General features: G+C 41.6%; 1 protein-coding gene across 2 annotated transcripts in view; it reads left to right on the forward strand.

Annotated features, from left to right (window-relative positions):
• The first annotated feature begins 1,399 nt into the window (after nucleotides 1-1,399).
• Nucleotides 1,400-20,813, forward strand: part of LOC110527978 (coiled-coil domain-containing protein 3) — a 37,628-nt gene continuing 18,214 nt past the window's right edge. For both annotated transcript variants that reach the window (XR_005052600.2, XM_021609638.3), the window contains exon 1: nucleotides 1,400-2,268. Coding sequence is in view for 1 of the 2 variants with exons in the window: in XM_021609638.3 (XP_021465313.3) it covers nucleotides 1,913-2,268 (356 nt within the window). In the remaining variant the exon portion in view is untranslated. The remainder of the gene's footprint in view (nucleotides 2,269-20,813) is intronic.

The following is a 20,813-nucleotide window of genomic DNA, read 5'->3' on the forward strand; positions in this document are numbered from 1 at the left end:
TTAATTTCCTAAATGTTTATGTATGGCACAAACGCAATCAAATTTCCTTCACCAATGACATCAGTCAATCCCAGTGTGGGATTGTCCAACTGCAGAGAAGATGGACCCGAATTAATATTTTTTCAGCACTTGATCAACAATATCAACGCCCATGTCCTCGATCATACAGCACACTATGTTATTTTACAATGGTACCGTCTTCAGTGCATCAACTGCTGTCTTATCAATCATAGTTTCTGCGAGGATAACAGCAGCAGGCACACTAGCGCACAGAGCAAATGATCACGTGCACTCTGCGCAAGCAGAGGATCAACCATTGACCCAAAACTCGGGCGGGCAGTAGCAGAAACTCTACTTACAAAATAGGCCTATAAATATAAAATAACTAGAGATCTCACACCAGTGACCTCAGTAAATGTTTTCCTGACTATTAAGATTTAAATAACTTGAACATATATTTTGTTGGTAATGTTTTTCCCCCCCAAAAAATTCTTCACATTTTTTTTAAATCTTCCCATTTACTCACTGGGGACTGCCCGTTGGGAAACACAGGGCTAGCCTATATGTTGGGTTATGTCTGGCTGATGTGGGATTGTCTGGCTGATGTCTGGCTGATGTGGGATTGATATGGGCTAGCCTGTGTTGAGCTTGTTGTGGGCTAGGCTGTGTGGGGCTGGTGTGGGCTTAGTGTGGGATACCCGTGCCCACCGAATAACAACATATGGGTCATGTTTGCTGGGTAATCTCGTTCCTGGATGAGGTTACTAAAGAGAAGACAACTGGGGGCTCTTCTGCTGGGAAGGACATTCCCATGACAGAGGTGCAATGCAGGGACACAGACATGATGTTACATGTCAATGTATGAGCCTACTGTTCTGCCTGGGGCTTTTGAGCCGAAGACACTTGGGAAATATACAGTATTCTTGACTTCTGACACTTAGCAGCAAATCATACATGTTTCAGTTACCAGACTGATTAGAAAGTTATCTTTTGGTCTAATTTGCTTTTAGGTGTAGCCTAATTTGTGACTGCACCCTCAACTTGTTATCACACGTGGAGTGGATGGGCCCCAGTTCATCATATCTCAGAAGTCATGACCCCATAAGACATAGTTTGTGTCTGTGATAAGGTTGCTGTTGTGAGGGGCTGAAAACGAATTTCTTTTAGTACATTTTACAAGGCTTATTGTGATCGAAGAAATACAGAAGTACGGAAATAAACCCAATATTATGTGATGTTGGAAATGTATGGAAGTAGACCATGGTCTGCAATTTTGGAGGATTACAAAAAAAAACATTCGATAGGCTCTCAATTTTAAGCAATGGCACTGTTGATAACCCCGATCAACCAATCACATGTAGCAGTAGATGTCAAAAAGGGCCGATACAGAAACCCAAACAGCAAGCAATGCAGCTGTAGAAGCACGATTACCCCATGCATGTATAATTGAGAGAGGTTATGTATTATAAAGTGTTAGGTAATAGACAAGGTGTTCTCTTGGCTAGTCAGAATAGCCTACTTTAGTGCGTGTCAGATGTCAAGCGCACAGAGAGCCTCTACTCACAGGATCCAGGGAAGCTGCGCGTAATTTTAGATCAGCACTCACAGTGTAGCCTGGCGTGCAGGAGGGGATGAGGGAAGAGGATTTAGCATAAGTAACTGCTGTTGTATTTGAATGCAACAACTTACTTTATCACTTTCTTGCTGTTATTTATAAAGAGAGCCTACTTGTATGATACCTGTCACATATTGGTGCTGCATGCACTGACAAGCCTATGGAATACAGTCGTGCCTGACAGTTTGATGAGAAGTCAGTGGTCCTGGTCCTGTAACTCTCACCAGCCCGCACACCCTTCACTGCCCGGAATTTGTGTTTCGTAGTGGCTGCAATCGAAACCCTCAGTTGACAGATATGGGTGGTATTTTTGCGTTGATTCTGGCGACCTGTCTGAGCGGGGTTTGGGGATGTCAGTTGGCCCACGACTGGAGACCCCAGACTGAGGCGTGCCGTGCGGAGCTCGCGGAGATCATCGTGTTCGCCAAGGTGCTTGCGCTGCACAAGGACTCGTACAGTGTGTATAACTACCTACCTTGGCAGTATGACACGGACCTCTTCTTCTCCGCAGAGATCGAGCTGCAATGCGACCAGGCGTGGGGCAGCATGCTGGAGGTCCCCACTGGCTCCCGGTTCAATGTCACCGGGTTGGGTTACTTCCCCTGTTACTCCTACAGCGTCGTGGAGAACAGCTCTTACTATTTCTTTCTGAGGTGAGAGACGGTGAAGTGCTGGTGTTGATGGAGGAGCGTTTATCACTTTCAAGCAAGTTTAAATACTGAAATAACACAAGTACAATACACCAGAATATAGACATATAGTGATGTATTGTTTGTGTCTAGATATAATATAACCCTTACATTTCCAGCGGTGTTAACCTTTTTACAGTTTAATGATAAACTTTTGTCTGATGAATAGACACTAGGTGGAATAGAGTTGAGTGCTGGGTCTGCCCTTGGGATTGTCTTGGGATATGTTTTAGACTTTGGACGACCCAAGTGGCAAGCAAACACAGCAGGAAGAATAAACCAAACCGTAGGTGTATGTGTGCGCGCAATATTATAGTGTGTTATATTGTGTAGCTAGATTCCACAAACCGTTTTCTCATGTGAGATAAATATCAACAGATTGAAAAGATGATCAGATTCAGGTCGTTTAGAAGTAACCCCTGTATTTTATTTGTTAGATAATTTATGAACAGCAGGTGTAGATTGACAGTGAAATGCTTACTTACAGGCCCTTCCCAACAATGCAGAGAGACAATTATAACAAAGGGAATAAATACACAATGAGTAACAATAACTTGGCCATATACACGGGGTACCAGTACCGAATCAATCAATGTGCCGGAGTATGAGATAATTGAGTTTGATACAGTGCCTTCAGAAAGTATTCACACCCCTTGACTTTCTCCACATTTTGATGTTACAACCTGAATTTATAATTGATTACATTTTGATTTATGTGTCACTGGCTTACACACGACAGCTCATAATGTTAAAGTGAAATTAATAGAAAATTAAAAGCTTAAATGTTTTGTTCGCCTCTCCCGAGTCCGTATGGGAGTTGAAGCGATGGGACAAGACTGCAATTACAAATTGGATATCACGAAATTTGGGGGGAAAACGCCCCACACCCACCGCCCTTTGTTATGGCAAGCCTAAATAATTTCAGGAGTAAATAATTGCTTCATAAGTTGCATAGTATCACTCTGTGTGCAATGATAGTGTTTAACATGATTTTTAAATTGATTACCGCATCTCTGTACTCCACACATGCAATTACCTTTAAGGTCCCTCAGTCGAGCAGTAGATTTCAAACACAGATTCAACCACTAAGACCAAGGAGGTTTTCCAATGCCTCACAAATAAGTGCACTTATTGGTAGATTGGTACAAAAAAAAATCAAAAGCAGGCATTGAATATGCCCTCCATAATTATTTGGACAGTGAAGCACTTATTCTTCTTTCGGCTCTGTACTCCAGCACTTTGGATTTTACATTATACAGTGACTATGAGGTTAAAGTGCAGACTGTCAGCTTATGTATATTCACTTATGTATATTAAAGTAGTCAAAAGTTTAGTATTTGATCCCACATTCCTAGCACACAATGATTACATCAAGTTTGTGACTCTATAAACTTGTTGGGTGCATTTGCTGTTTGTTTTGGTTGTGTTACAGATTATTTCTACATTAATGTGGATGCTACCATGATTACGGATAGTCCTGAATGATTCCTAAAAAGTGCTAAGTTATAAAGTTACAGATGCACAAATCATGCCCCCTCAAATTCTAACCTCTCCTGTTATTGTAATGGTGAGAGGTTAGCATGTCTTGGGGGTATGATATTTTTTTTGCGTCTGTAACTTTCTCACTCATCATTATTCACGATTCATTCAGGACTATACACAATCATGGTAGCATCCACATTGATGGAGAAGTGTTTAGAAACATATTCTATTATTTTTTATGATAAAAGTGACTCCAAAATTACACATGTGGAGTACATTATTTATTTCACTGTCCCAATAATTAGGATGGGCACTGTATCATTGAGCATGGTGAAGTTATTAATTACACTTTGGATGTTGTATCAATACACCCAGTCACTACAAAGATACAGGCATCCTATCAGAGAGACTTGAAAAGCAGAGATATTATATATCTTACTGAAACCTGTCTGGATGTTGACACTATGCACGTAGTACTTGGTGGAGTCTCCATACAGCGGCAAGATCATATGGCTGCTTCGGGGAAGTCGAAAGGAGGTGGAGTGTGTTTTTTATAACAACTGGTGTTCTGCTTCAAGTGTGAAGGAAATCTCAAGCTTTTTCCCACCTGATATAGAATACCTCTGTCATGCCTGCTCCCTCTCTCCGGCGCTGGAGGGGCCAGGCTGTACTTCATTTCGCACATCTGTCACCATCATTACGCGCAGCAGTGCTCATTGGACTCACCTTGACTCCTTCCCTTTGTTCATTTCCCCGGCTATAACTGTTTGTTCCCTGTGTCCGCATTAATGTCATTATGTGTTCTTGTCCAGACGCTGTCCTGTCCTGTTCCGTTCCATGTCCGTTGATCATTAAATGTTCACTCCCTGTACCTGCTTCTCGTTTCTACCAACGTCAATCCTCACAACCGCATGGTCATCTGCAGACCCTTTAATCTATCAAGAGAGTTCTCATTTGAAATGATCATGGCTGTCTACGTAACTTCACAAGCCAACACCACTCTGGCAGTCAACAAACTGTATGAGGCCATAAACAAACAAGAAACAGCTTGCCCAGAGGCAGCGTTTTTGGTGGGAGGAGACTTTAATGCGGGGAGACATGAAACCGTCCTTCGTCACTTCTACCTACAAGTCTCCATCTCCACTAGGGGCACTAAATGTCTAGACCACTTTTATTCTACCCACAGAAATGCATACAAGGCCCTCCCTTGTCCTCCCTTTGGCAAATCTGACCCGGACTCCATTCTCCTGCTTCCTGTTTACAAACTAAACTCAAGCAGTAAGTATCAGTGATGCGCTCAATACAGATGAAGCAGACGCGAGGCGACAAGACCGTTTTGCTAGTACAGACGGGATATGTTCCAGGATTCATCCGATAGCATTGAGGCCTTTACCACATCAGTCACGGGCTTCATCAATAAATGTATAGATGATGTCATCCCTACAGTGACTATAAAAATGTTTCCAAACCAAAAACCCTGGATTACAGGCAATATCCGCACTGGGCTAAAAGCTAGAGCTACCGCTTACAAGGAATGGGACACGGACATGGACTCGTACAAGAAAGCTCGCTCTGACTTCCGACAAGACATCAAACATGCAAATGGACAATATAGGATGAAGGTGGAATCCTGTTACACCAGCTCCAATGCTTGTCATCTGTGGCAGGGCTTGCAGACGATAACGAATTACAAAGGGAAACCTAGCCATGCAGAACTCCCAAATGAGCTAAATGCCTTTTTATGCTCACTTCAAGGAATATAACTTGAAAGCCCCTGTTTTTTCAGATCTCACTCTCAATGGGTGATGTGAGCAAAATGTTTTAACAGGTTAACACTTACTAGGCCGTCAGACCAGACGGAAAACCAGGGCGCATTCTCAAAGCATGCCCAAACAAACTGGCAAGTGTCTTCACAAACATTTTCAATCTCTCCTTGTCCCATTCTCTAATCCCAACATGTTTCAAGCTGACCACCATTGTCCCTGTTCCTAAGAGCTCCAAGGTAACCTGCCTAAATGACTATCGCCGTGTAGTACACATCGGAAATAATGAAGTGCTTTGAAAGGCTGCTCACGACACACATCAACACCATTATCCCAGACACCCTAGACCCACTCCCATTCGCATACCGCCCCAAAAGATCCAATGTTGACAAAATCTCAATTGCACTTCACACTGCCCTCTCCCACCTGGATAGCAGGGTGAGAATGCTGTTCATAGATTACATACAGCTCAGCCTTCAACACCATAGTCCCCTCCAAGCTCATCACCAAGCTAAGGACCCTGGGACTAAACCCATTCCTCTGCAACTGTATCCTGGACTTCCTGATGGGCCGCCTTCAGGTGGTAAGGGTAGACAACAACATCTCCACCATGCTGACCCTCAACACAGATGCCCCTCAGGGGTGTGCTTAGTCTCCTCCTGTACTTCCTATTTACCCAAAACTGCGTGGCCACGCACGACTCAAACACCATCATCAAGTTTGCTGACGACACTACGATGGTAGGCCTGATCACCAACGGCGATGAGTCAGCTTACAGGGAGGAAGTACAAGACTTAGCAGTGTGACACAAGGACAACAACCTCTCCCTCAATGAGCTGATCGTGGACTATAGGAGAAAGAGGGGAGAGCACGCCCACATTCACATTGAGGGAGCTGTTGTGGAGTGGGTCGAGAGCTTCAAGTTCCTTGGCATCCACATCACTAAGGACAAAATTAACATGGTCAACACACACCTTCACAGTCTTAAAGAGGGTTTGGCATGGGCCCTCGCAAAGCTCTACAGAGAATGGTGCGGACAGACCAGTACATGACTGGGGCCGAGCTCCCTGCCATCCAGGTCCTCTTTATCAGGCGGTATCAGAGGAAGGCAAGAAAAATTGCCAAAGACTCCAGTCACCCAAGCTATAGACTTTATAGACTTTTCACTCTGCTACCATCCAGCAAACGGTAACGGAGCATTGGCTCTCAGACCAACAGGCTCCGAGACAGCTTCTACCCCCATGCCATAAGACTAAATAGTAAATTAATGCTACCCGACTATCTACACTGACTCTGTCTTGCACTGACCCTACGCACACTCACTAGATTACATATACAAACCATATACTCGCTCACTCACACACACTACATTGCCACTCCCAGACAAAACCCACACACATTTACATACAGTGCCTTGCGAAAGTATTCGGCCCCCTTGAACTTTGCGACCTTTTGCCACATTTCAGGCTTCAAACATAAAGATATAAAACTGTATTTTTTTGTGAAGAATCAACAACAAGTGGGACACAATCATGAAGTGGAACGACATTTATTGGATATTTCAAACTTTTTTAACAAATCAAAAACTGAAAAATTGGGCGTGCAAAATTATTCAGCCCCCTTAAGTTAATACTTTGTAGCGCCACCTTTTGCTGCGATTACAGCTGTAAGTCGCTTGGGGTATGTCTCTATCAGTTTTGCACATCGAGAGACTGACATTTTTTCCCATTCCTCCTTGCAAAACAGCTCGAGCTCAGTGAGGTTGGATGGAGAGCATTTGTGAACAGCAGTTTTCAGTTCTTTCCACAGATTCTCGATTGGATTCAGGTCTGGACTTTGACTTGGCCATTCTAACACCTGGATATGTTTATTTTTGAACCATTCCATTGTAGATTTTGCTTTATGTTTTGGATCATTGTCTTGTTGGAAGACAAATCTCCGTCCCAGTCTCAGGTCTTTTGCAGACTCCATCAGGTTTTCTTCCAGAATGGTCCTGTATTTGGCTCCATCCATCTTCCCATCAATTTTAACCATCTTCCCTGTCCCTGCTGAAGAAAAGCAGGCCCAAACCATGATGCTGCCACCACCATGTTTGACAGTGGGTATGGTGTGTTCAGCTGTGTTGCTTTTACACCAAACATAACGTTTTGCATTGTTGCCAAAAAGTTCAATTTTGGTTTCATCTGACCAGAGCACCTTCTTCCACATGTTTGGTGTGTCTCCCAGGTGGCTTGTGGCAAACTTTAAACAACACTTTTTATGGATATCTTTAAGAAATGGCTTTCTTCTTGCCACTCTTCCATAAAGGCCAGATTTGTGCAATATACGACTGATTGTTGTCCTATGGACAGAGTCTCCCACCTCAGCTGTAGATCTCTGCAGTTCATCCAGAGTGATCATGGGCCTCTTGGCTGCATCTCTGATCAGTCTTCTCCTTGTATGAGCTGAAAGTTTAGAGGGACGGCCAGGTCTTGGTAGATTTGCAGTGGTCTGATACTCCTTCCATTTCAATATTATCGCTTGCACAGTGCTCCTTGGGATGTTTAAAGCTTGGGAAATCTTTTTGTATCCAAATCCGGTTTTAAACTTCTTCACAGCAGTATCTTGGACCTGCCTGGTGTGTTCCTTGTTCTTCATAATGCTCTCTGCGCTTTTAACAGACCTCTGAGACTATCACAGTGCAGGTGCATTTATACAGAGACTTGATTACACACAGGTGGATTGTATTTATCATCATTAGTCATTTAGGTCAACATTGGATCATTCAGAGATCCTCACTGAACTTCTGGAGAGAGTTTGCTGCACTGAAAGTAAAGGGGCTGAATAATTTTGCACGCCCAATTTTTCAGTTTTTGATTTGTTAAAAAAGTTTGAAATATTCAATAAATGTCGTTCCACTTCATGATTGTGTCCCACTTGTTGTTGATTCTTCACAAAAAAATACAGTTTTATGTCTTTATGTTTGAAGCCTGAAATGTGGCAAAAGGTCGCAAAGTTCAAGGGGGCCGAATACTTTCGCAAGGCACTGTATATTACGTATGCACTCACTCACACACACACGCATACTGACACAACACAAACATACACAGCACACACACACACACTTTTACACACATCATTTGCTGCTGCTACTCTGTTCTTTAATTTACTCTTATTATTATTATCTATCCTGATGCCTAGTCAATATACCCTGCCTTCATGTACATATCTACCTCAAATACCTCGTACCTCTGCACATTGATCTGATTCTGGTACTCCCTGAATATAGCTCCATTCTTGTATATTTTATTTATTTTATTCCTTGTGTGTTACTATTTTTCAACTCTACAATGTAGAGATGGGTTCACAAGCAAGCATTTCCAGGTAAGGTCTAGTTGTATTCGGCGCATGTGACAAATAACATTTTATTTGATTCGATTTTTGTAATGCGTATGCTCGTCATCGGACTAGGGAGTTTTCTTTAGGATAAAAAGCAACGGAATAGAGCAAAGCACAGGCAAAATCCTAGTTGAAAACCTGGTTCAGTCTGTTTTCCAACAGACGATGGGAGACAAATTCACCTTTCAGTAGGACAATAACCTAGAACACAAGTCCAAATATACACTGGAGTTGCCTACCAAGACAACATTGAATGTTACTGAGAGGCCTAGTTAGAGTTCTGACTTAAATCGTTTCGAAAATCGATGTCAAGACTTGAAAATGTCTGTCTAGCAATGATCAATAACCAACTTGACTGAGCTTGATGCATTTTTTAAAGAATAATGTGTAAATATTGTACAATCCAGATGTGAAAACCTCTTGGAGACTTACCCAGAAAGACTCACAGCTGTAATCGCTGCCAAAAGTGAATGTAACATGTATTGACTCAGGAGTGTGAATAGTTACGTAAATTATTGATTTCTGTATTAAAGATTTTATAAATGTGAAAAATGTTTTCAATTTGTCATTATGTTGTATTGTGTGTAGAGAGAAAAAATTATTTCATCCATTTTGAATTCAGGCTGTAAAACAACAGAATGTGGAATAAGTCAAGGGGTCTGAATACTTTCTGAAGGCACTGCATCTCCCTTGGTGTTAGAGGGGAACAACACAGCAGTCATAGAAAAAAGTGGCCATGGCTTTCCAGCTTGTGTAATTAGAGGCTGACAGTTCCCAACCGCTTAGGGGAGACCCTCAAAGCTAGGAGTTTAAGCTGATGGTGTTATCTCCACACCAACTACAGGCTGGCTGGGAAGTCTTTTGTTTCCCAAACATGGAACAACCCTGCTGAATAACACCAGCCTTCTGTTCTGGGAGATTAACTTGTGCCGACACGTTTAACTGATGTCTCAAGTCTTCCTGTGTTCCTTTCATTCTCAGCACCTAGAACAGATAAGTGCACAGTCATTCAAAGAGTATTTCAAAGGCATTCCAGTGTGGCGTGTTCAGCTATCCCGCATGGAGGTTCACCGCCAAGTACAATAGTGACCGTGTGTTTAGATAGTCAGAGGGAAAGAGTGTGTGTGTGTGTAGATGAGTTGGATGGCCAGCTGCATTTTCAATCGTTTTTTGAAGATCCCAGGTTCATAGGCCCCCTGCTGCCAGTCCATATACTCAAACACACGAACACACTCCCACATGAACACACAGACATTAACACAGACTAAATGCACGCACGTTTTAAACACACACGGGAAATTATGTGTTCCGTTTGAGAGGACAGGTTGATGGTGTCGTGATGTAACCCTTCTCCATTATTGGGAAATCCTAAAGGCATTATTGGGGGTTTTGCTGATCTGAAAGGGTCCTCAACTACAAGCCGTGGGGATTAACCCTGCAATCAGCCAGCTACTATGGGAGGAAACAACCTAATAAGGGTTACAGTAAGACACAGACATATTTAGGGTGCAATGAAAACTAGAATAAAACAGCCCGAGACATTGACATTTAGTGTGCTGCGTTAAACTGTCACTAAAAGTTCCTTAAAAAGCCTATATAAGAACACTGTATACCTCCTCTGATGCATATCTGAACTACAGTTGTAGGATCATAATTTGGTCACTCTTTTGTTTCTGAGAATTTTCCTGCACGGCAGGAAATGCAAATTTGTAGTGTATTCAAGGTTTAAAAAGACTTCTAAAGTTTGTAATTTCCACTTTAAAAGGTCAGACTTTATTTGCCCTAATGAAAAATGTATCAACAAAAATCTATTATATACAGTATAATCCACATTTCCTGTTGCTTCAGGATAATTTCCCTGCTGTAGCAAACGGGCTCAAATAAGATCCTAGATCTGTGCCTTCCTTCATTAGGATGCTGGGATGGAGAGGGATGTGTCTGCCTGAGCCTCTAGTGCTGCTCTGCAGCTTCTCAGCTAATCTCAGACCTCCGTCTTAAACTTTTAACAGAGGAGTCTCCAGTTCCAGTAAGCATTGTTCTCGTCATTCTGCAAACATGGTTCTCTCAGGCTTTGAATCAGCAAGCCAGTGCTGAAAAGTTTCCATCAGAGTCTCCAGTGAGCTCCCATTTCCTGTTAAAGCCCCCCAAATGACACAGACTGAAACAGCCTCCCCTAATCAATTGTGACTATGAGTGCCAAGGACAGGACTAAAGGATAGTTTAGCATAGGAAGAAATGAAATAAGGAATCTCCCACTGGACCCAAACTGTAGACTGGTTGGTCTGCCTGTCTGCGCCAAATGTAGTAGTCTCACTCCCATAACATTGTTTCTGGTCTGCTGTTTAACAAAGTGAAGGGACAGATTATTATTCTTGGAGTAGAATGTGTGTGTTAAGGCTTTACAGTTAATATCATGGTTAGGACTTAATAGTTCATCTCTTGCTTTCATCTAACCAGATTAAGTGAAGGGGTCATGACAGCCATTCTTTCTGAACTCACAAGTGTGTCTTCACAAGTTACTGAAGGTCAAAAGATCTCAATGCAGTGGTGGTACTCTGACTAGCTTTAAGCCTCAAGACACTCAGCTGCCTGCCCCTAGGGAGGGCTACTACACTGCTCAAAAAAATAAAGGGAACACTTAAACAACACAATGTAACTCCAAGTCAATCACACTTCTGTGAAATCAAACTGTCCACTTAGGAAGCAACACTGATTGACAATAAATTTCACATGCTATTGTGCAAATGGAATAGACAACAGGTGGAAATGATAGGCAATTAGCAAGACACCCCCAATAAAGGAGTGGTTCTGCAGGTGGGGACCACAGACCACTCCTCAGTTCCTATGCTTCCTGGCTGATGTTTTGGTCACTTTTGAATGCTGGCGGTGCTTTCACTCTAGTGGTAGCATGAGACGGAGTCTACAATCCACACTAGTGGCTCAGGTAGTGCAGTGCAACTCAGTAGAGTTGGTTCCTAGCAGTGCAGCCACAGAGCCAGTCTTTCCATTGATACCACTCAAATTGAAAATATATTTTTATTTTCTGTCCTTTCCTTTGATGTAGGTCCCTAAACTCAGCCTAGGGAAAGGTAGCCTCTAGTAATTTATATGCTAATAGATGGATGGTAACTACATAATATTTTCATGCCGGTGATGCTGACACCGTTACGGTGCAACCAGCTGTCTGCGTTGCTGAATGCTTGCTGATACGTTTTGCTATTTGCTGCCAGAGCCATAGCTATATTTGTAGTAGACGAGTACCATCCTTCATTTATTTTTGCCCTTGAAAATACACAATAAACTTTTATGAGAACAGGCATGTTGTTTTGGGTTAGCAGACGAAGCCCCCAAATGCTAGCTACCCAACTTGAAAATCTGTGTCAGTTATCATTGTCTTTGTCTGACTTGAAATTAGTTGGCAAGCTAGCTAACACATTAGCTAGCCAGTTCGAGTTTAAATATTATTGAAAGCAAGCTGGCTATATCCTATGATTCGTTACCAAGCTTGTGCCCAAGTGCTTGCCCGGTATTAACCCTAAATGCCAATGGGCTACAGTTAGCTGCTGTTAGAAAGGTAGCTGGCTAATGTGAGCTATGCACATCTCCCTCTTATATGCTACATCACATGTTAGCTTGATTTATTTAGCTATTTACAGTATCTTTCCCCTTTCATCTGTGATATCATAGCTTGCCTGGCTCGATAGCATTAACAAATATTATACAACGGGTGGGTCTAATCCTGGATGCTGATTGGTTAAAACCCCATTCCAGCCAGTGTCTATTCCAAAAGATACCACCGGCTAAGGCTATGACGTTGAAATGCCTATTCACTATTCTGCAGTATTAGCCAAACCAGGCAATTTATAAAATTGATCTCCACTGTAAAATCATCTAGACATTATCTCCCATTTCTTTCAATGTAGCATTTCATTTTCAACTGCAGAGATTTGTATTAAGCTTTCAGGCAGCAGAAGTAACCATGTCTGATGTAATCCATTCCTGGCCATCTGGCAATATTGTTGAAATGCATTGGAAGTTTACACCAACTTTATGAATGTCCATTTTATTACATTTTTTCCTTTTTATTCCAAGTACAAATTACAAATATCCGGCACAAATATTTGTTACTGTAACGACGTTCGTCTGTAGGAGGAGAAGCGGACCAAAAAGCAGCATGGTGGTTACTCATGTTTCTTTAATGGAAAATGAACGATACATGAAATAACTTATCTACAAAACAACAACCGGAACGTGAAAAAACCTATACAGCCTATCCTGTGACAACAAACACAGTGACAGGAACAATCACCCACAAACACACAGTGAAACCCAGGCTACCTAAGTATGATTCTCAATCAGAGACAACTAATGACACCTGCCTCTGATTGAGAACCATACTAGGCCGAAAACATAGAAATGCCCCAAAACATAGAAAAACAAACATAGACTGCCCACCCAACTCACGCCCTGACCATACTAAATAAATACAAAACAACGGAAATAGAGGTCAGAACGTGACAGTTACACAGATTATCAGCAATCAACAATTTACATCACTACATCAAACATGTCTACCACAAAACAAAATGCATAGTTAAAACAAGAAGAGACCTTAATAAATAAAAAAAACAATTGTGCAATTGTCCTTACACAAAAAAATCTCATTATAAAAATTCAAGGACCATTTTTGTTATTAACTAGGGATTCAAATAAATCAGAAATATTTACATTTTGGTATAGCTTTCTGGAATTTTTGTTTATGTTTAATGTATTTGGTAACAGTATTACAATTGTAACATGCAATATCGTTCATGTCAACAACATTGGTAGTGTTCAAAAATCTAAATATGTACTCTGCAATGTTTTCTCCAAAAATCTATCATAGATTTACATTCTTAGAAAAAATGCATAAGATTTCCACCTTTTTTGCAGAAAACACATATATATCATCAACATCAAGAAATGTGGACACCGTGGAATTATATGGATGTATAGTATCTTATGCATTAACCCTGCTTTTTTCCAGACAATGTCAGGAATTAACATGTTCCAAACAAAGTGTACCTCTAGGCATAAATTTGTTCCTTGAATGGAAAGTGTCTTTATGTATTTGTTACAACAAGATTTCTCAAGTAAGCCCACACCTTACAGGCTAAGTGCTGGATAAGCTCTGTGATCATCACCAAAGCTAAGATTAGTTTTTCTTAGCGTAGTCAGACCACTAGGAATGACTTTGATCACATAAATAAACTCTCTGAAAGGTATTGGAAACTCATTCAATGTAATAAATTATTCATATGAAAGAATATTACCCCTGTTGTCGAATACATCAAGAACTAAGTTAATATTTCTTTCATGCCAGCTAGGGTAGAACAATGACTTACTCCTTACAGTTATTTCTGAATTATTCCACAAAAGCAGGGAAAAGCAGGGAAAAATGCAGGGAAAAGTTGTGTAGGGAAAAAAAAATCCAGGACATTAAAGCTTGTTTGGGAAACATACCTAATTTAGTAGGTGATATTTCAGGAAAATAATTACATTTCAGTAAAAATGTAAGACCAAATGGATTCTGTATTGACGGAATATCTTTTCAACCAATTGACCTTGAACGTGTTATTTTTGTCAACAAAATCCAACACTACCAGACCTCCTTCAAATCTCTTATCTCAGAGGATAGACGTTTTAGTTTGTAAGACTTTTACAAATAAGAAATGCCTTGTCAATCTCATTACAGGTAGAGGGATTTACAAATAGAGACAATGAGATGGTACACAAAGTGAGACAGTCCCTCTGCTTTGGACAGAAGCACTCTTCCAAGTGTAGATAGATCCCTTTGTAGCCAATTATTAAATATGTAGTTTGTTTTCTTAATTTTAGGAGAGAAATTCATTTGTGTTCCTAAATATTTAGCGCAGTCCTTTACAGGAATATTGTATATTTATTTATCATTAGAGTCATATACTGTAAACATAAGATTTCACATTTAGAAACATTCAGTTTTAATCCAGACGCGAGAATGCAGTGATGGCATTAAGGGAATGGGCGACCTGGGCTTTGTCTCTAAAAATATTAGTATTGTTAGCCAGCTGGTAAATTTTTATATTTCAGTCAAAAATGTATAAGCCATGCAAATTTGCATACCAAAATGAATAAGAAAGGTGAAGACAGACATCCCTGTCATACATTTATGTTGATATTGACTCTTTTGGATATATTAAGGTTTAGTATCACAGAACTCTTTAGATCTTTGTAACACATGTGAATGACTTTGATCAAATTTTTACAGAAACCGAAAGAGAAATTAATGTTCAACTGTGTCAAAGGCTTTACAGAAGTCTAAACATAAAATAACAGCATCTGAGTCAATTGCATCTGAATAATATATAAGGTCCAAGACTAAACTAATGTTTAAACTTAACCTCTAGTGACTCCCCATCCCGCATGAGGGAGCGTAATCATCGACTGACACTAATTAGCATAACGCAACGGACATAAATATTCCTAGAAAATATTCCTATTCATGAAAATCACAAATGAAATATATTGAGACACAGCTTAGCGTTTTGTTAATCACCCTGTCATCTCAGATTTTCAAAATATGCTTTACAGCCAAAGCTAGACAAGCATTTGTGTAAGTTTATCGATAGCCTAGCATAGCATTTTGTCCAGCTAGCAGCAGGTAACTTGGTCACGGAAATCAGAAAAGCAATAAAATTTAATCGTTTACCTTTGATGAGCTTCGGATGTTTTCACTCACAAGACTCCCAGTTAGATAGCAAATGTTCCTTTTTTCCAAAAATATTGTTTTTGTAGGCAAAATAGCTCCGCTTGTTCTTCACGTTTGTCTGAGAAATTGCAGTCACGAAAACGGCTAAAAATATTCCAAATTAGCTCCATAATATCGACAGAAACATGGCAAACGCTATTTATAATCAAACCTCAAGGTGTTTTTCAAATATCTATTCGATAATATATCCATCGGGACAATTCGTTTTTCAGTAGGACCGATTGGAGTAATGGCTACCTCTGTATTTTACGCGAGAATCTCTCTGGGAGCATCAGGTGACCACTTGCGCAATGTAGCTGCTTACGGATATTCTTCAACATAAATCCGTAAAACTACGTCACAATGCTGTAGACACCTTCGGGAATACGGACAAAGAGTAATCTGGTTGATAGCCCATTCACTGCTCAATAGGGACGCATTGGAACGCAGCGCTTTCAAAACATGAGGCATTTCCGGATTAGATTTTTCTCAGGCTTTCGCCTGTAACATCGTTCTGTTATACTCACAGACAATATTTTTACAGTTTTGGAAACTTTAAAGTGGTTTCTATCCTAAGCTGTCAATTATATGCATATTCTAGCATCTTGTCCTGACAAAATATCCTGTTTTACTACGGGAACGTTTTTTTTCCAAAAATGAAAATACTGCCCCCTAGTCACAACAGGTTTGACACTATTGATTCGAAAACTGTGGAATTCATCCTCAAACACAGGGACATAGTTCTGAATGTAGCCTTCTTAACCATCTACCTGAAGTTGTGAGTTGTAAAGGTTTCATAAAAGGAATTGGCAAACGTTGATATTTCAGTGGGATCTTTTTATAATACATAATTCGTTTTGAGTGCAGTTACAGATTTTATTTAGTAGTTTCTATTTTCGAGAGCAAATAAATAACTGGTGTTTCTTTCCCCCTCTTCAAATCATTTTGCTATTGATCTGACGTAGCACACTTTGCCAGATCTGTGTAAAACTGTTCTAACTCTAGTTTTAAAGATTTAAGTTAAAATCAAATCAAATCAAATGTATTTGTCACATACACATGGTTAGCAGATGTTAATGCGAGTGTAGCAAAGTGCTTGTGCTTCTAGTTCAATTCCAAAACTACTACCTTATACACACAAGTGTAAAGGGATAAAGAATATGTACATAAAGATATATGAATAAGTGATGGTACAGAACGGCATAGGCAAGATGCCGTAGATGGTATCAAGTACAGTATATACATATGAGATGAGTAATGTAGGGTATGTAAACAAAGTGGCATAGTTTAAAGTGGCTAGTGATACATGTATTACATTAAGATGCAGTATATGATATAGAGTACTGTATATACATATACATATGCGATGAGTAATGTAGGGTATGTAAACAAAGTGGCATAGTTTAAAGTGGCTAGTGATACATGTATTACATTAAGATGCAGTATATGATATAGAGTACAGTGTATACATATACATATGAGATGAGTAATGTAGGGTATGTAAACATTATATTAAGTAGCATTGTTTAAAGTGGCTAGTGATATATTTTACATCAATTCCCATTATTAAAGTGGATGGAGTTGAGTCAGTGTGTTGGCAGCAGCCACTCAATGTTAGTGGTGGCTGTTTAACAGTCTGATGGCCTTAAGATAGAAGCTGTTTTTCAGTCTCTCTGTCCCTGCTTTGATGCACCTGTACTGACCTCGCCTACTGGATGATAGCGGGCAGTGGCTCGGGTGGTTGTTGTCCTTGATGATCTTTATGGCCTTCCTGTGACATCGGGTGGTGTAGGTGTCCTGGAGGGCAGGTAGTTTGCCCCCGGAGATGCGTTATGCAGACCTCACTACCCTCTGAAGAGCCTTACGGTTGTGGGCGGAGCAATTGCCGTACCAGGCGGTGATACAGCCCGACAGGATGCTCTCGATTGTGCATCTGTAGAAGTTTGTGAGTGCTTTTGATGACAATCCGAATTTGAAGGTTTGGCTCCTGAGGTTGAAGAGGCGCTGCTGCGCCTTCTTCACGACGCTGTCTGTGTGAGTGGACCAATTCAGTTTGTCCGTGATGTGTACACCGAGGAACTTAAAACTTACTACCTTCAGACTCTAATTATTGAGATAATTATCTTTCTTTAGAAGACTGTCAAGATTGCTCATTTAAAACCATTATCTAAGGGCTGTGCACAATTGGCCAAGCGTCGTCTGGGTTAGAGGAGGGTTTGGCCGGCCTGGATGTCCTTCTCCCATCGCTCTCTAGTGACTCCTGTGGCGGGCCGGGTGCAATGCACGCTAACAGGGTCGTCAGGTGTACAGTGTTTCCCCTCACACATTGGTGCGGCTGGCTTCTGGGTTAAGAAAGTATTGTGTCAAGAAGCAGTGCGGCTTGGCAGGGTCATGTTTCGGGGGACGCACGGATCTCAACCTTCGCCTCTTCCGAGTCCGTACAGGAGTTGCAACAATGAGATAAGACTGTAACTACCGATTGGATATCACGAAATTGGGGAAAGTGTTCACATAAAGTTAAAGTTGGAGCGGTAAATTTACTCTTGACAGTACTCACAGTTCAAGTGTGGTGTCATGTCATGTCAGTTCAAGTGTGGTGTCAGGGCTTTTTTGCCCTCTTGTCGAGCATTCTGTATTAGCGGCCACAGCTTCTCCCTGGGAGTCTGATCCTGCGGTATACAGAGCCTCTTTGATGCGAAGCGTCTTCTAGTCCAGCAACTTGTTCCCCTTGGCCGCTTTCCAGATGATCTCCCTGTAGTGGCGCATGGTGAAGCACAGAATGACGTTGCGAGAAGGTCCGTCAGTTCTTCGATTCCCAAGTCGATGAACAACGTTGATCACATGTCTTAGTTTGTCTTTGATGCACGGAGCCACCTGCCCCAGGATATGATGACGGCTTCCCTGATGTCCTCTCGCTCTACCTCTCTTACACCTTGGATTTTCAGATTCAACCTAGGAGAGTAACATTGAAGTTCAGCTCCACTCTCACTCAGCTCCATGTTTTCTGACTGCAGTTTCTTCCCCTCATTCTTTAGAAACCCGCTCACATCTGTGTGAAGCTGACGCACATTTTCTGACAAACCATCCATCTTCATTGATGTTTCTTTGGTAGCCCCCTCTATGGTGGACACCTTGGAGAATGTGGCGTCTCGTTTAGTAGTCAGGGTCTAGATTTCAGTGAGAAGTTCAGACATGGAAATGTCCTTTTTCACTTTTGCTTGGGGTCTGAGGTAAAGAGGTTGCAATTATCTCATCCTGGTCCATTTCCTTTTTTGCTTGCTTGAGCTTGCACCATTTTGTGTGTACATGCTGCTCTAGCTGTCATCGTTGCTATCTAGCATGCCTGCTATCTTCTGTGAGACTTAGGTATGTCGTCTTCTGTTGTCTTTCTGTCGTGTTCTGCCCATGCAACTTGAGGAAAACAAACTCTAAACTAAACTTGCCATATATAGCTAATACCAGTAATAGTTAGTTTAATGCTACATTGATAGCAAATATTGACAAAACAGACAAAACATGTTGTCTCTGGGCAATTGGGTGTCATTGGCAAAAGTGGGTATGTAAGTAATCCATACTAGAGGTCTTCACGGATCCACCTTTACCCAAATACCCAAGACCCGAACTGGGACCCAAGAGGGTCCGGATCTGATATGATTGTCATGGGTCTCGGGTATTTGTAATTTTAACTGACTTGTCCGGGAGTGTCCATACAGGTCCAAACGCGTCTGCTGCAGTGGAGAGAAAGAAATTGTATAATTTATGCCGCTGCTCTTGCTTTTCACAAGAGTGGAGCATGGCACTTGTAGCTTGTTGGCCAATCATAAGTCATCAAAGCGGCAATAGGCAGTCATAGATGATGAAACAGAGAGATGAAAGATAGATAAATTATTATTAGAAATGTTTTGGTACATTTTGGGGAGAAGGCTGGCTTCCCTTGGCATCCAAGAATACACACCACTGAGGCTACAACAACCAAGAGCCAACAGGTAGGCAGGTTGCTACTTAATATTCTGAATTAAGTGATTGGTAACTGTAGGATGATAAAGCTTGTGCACTGCAGTCTCAGTTGACAAGCTTAACTAGATTTTCCCAGTTTGATGCAGTCCAAGACAGGTACTACGTAATCATATTGATGCTAAATAACCTAGCGGTGGCAGCTATTAGTCTACTGTAGCACAAGTCGGCTTGGTTGGTTGCGGTCTCTCGTATCTCCCTCCCTCCCTCCTACCCGTGTCACTCGCTCACAGTACGGCCCCTCCCCCGCCTGCTAGAGCGGCACCTCTCTCCTTCTCTGGCTTTATCCACTCTGGTTAATAAAGTAGCTTAAAAACTGACTTTTCTGCTGCTTTCTGCTGCTTTCTTAAAAACTGACTTTTCTGCTGCTTTCCTAGCTCAGACCTGGTCTGGATCTGGCCAGGCTGTACCAGTAGTGGCTGAGTACCTCCCTCTTGAGACCATCGTAGTTAGCCACCTGTTCGCTTGTTGGGCCCTTAACGAACTGAGCTATCAACTCGTCCATGCCGATACCGCGTAAACGTCAACCTTGATCCGACCACGTTGTCAAATGCCTCGTTCTCCACCACTTGTGGCAGATCAGTGGGTTTGACTTACTCACCAGCCTCAATCCGCCCCAATTAGTCCTGGCCAGACCCGTCGAGACCTGGCACATCCAGCAGAGGGAGCCACCGCCGCTTGATCTAGTCTCCGTCTGTCACCTTGCTTCAACGAGTCTCCCCCTGGTGGCTGACCCGCTGTACGGTATCGTAACTTTTATTCAAGTATGGCAATTGAGTACTTTTTCCACCACTGTGTGACCGCATCATGAACCAACCAGCTTGTTCCATTTTGGTAGGGCAAAGCTCACCAGTCAATCCATCAAAGAAAAGCTAAGAAATAGGAGAAAGGCTGCATTAATTAAACCAACATGCTTTTGACTAAACAAGGTTATGAGGAGAGGACAAGCTTTCCTATGAAGGAACAGGGTTTTATGTGGAGGGGTGAGAGAGAGAGGGAGGTGAGCTGTTTAAAGTTGGGGAATTTGAGAGGGGATGTGAAAAGGGGTCTGAGGGTTTGAAACAAAGGATAATCCCTATAACTGCTGTCCCATTGACTCTACTGTA

This window comes from Oncorhynchus mykiss, chromosome 7, assembly GCF_057628025.1.
Source record: "Oncorhynchus mykiss isolate SJ-2025 chromosome 7, ASM5762802v1, whole genome shotgun sequence".
NCBI lineage: Eukaryota > Metazoa > Chordata > Actinopteri > Salmoniformes > Salmonidae > Oncorhynchus > Oncorhynchus mykiss.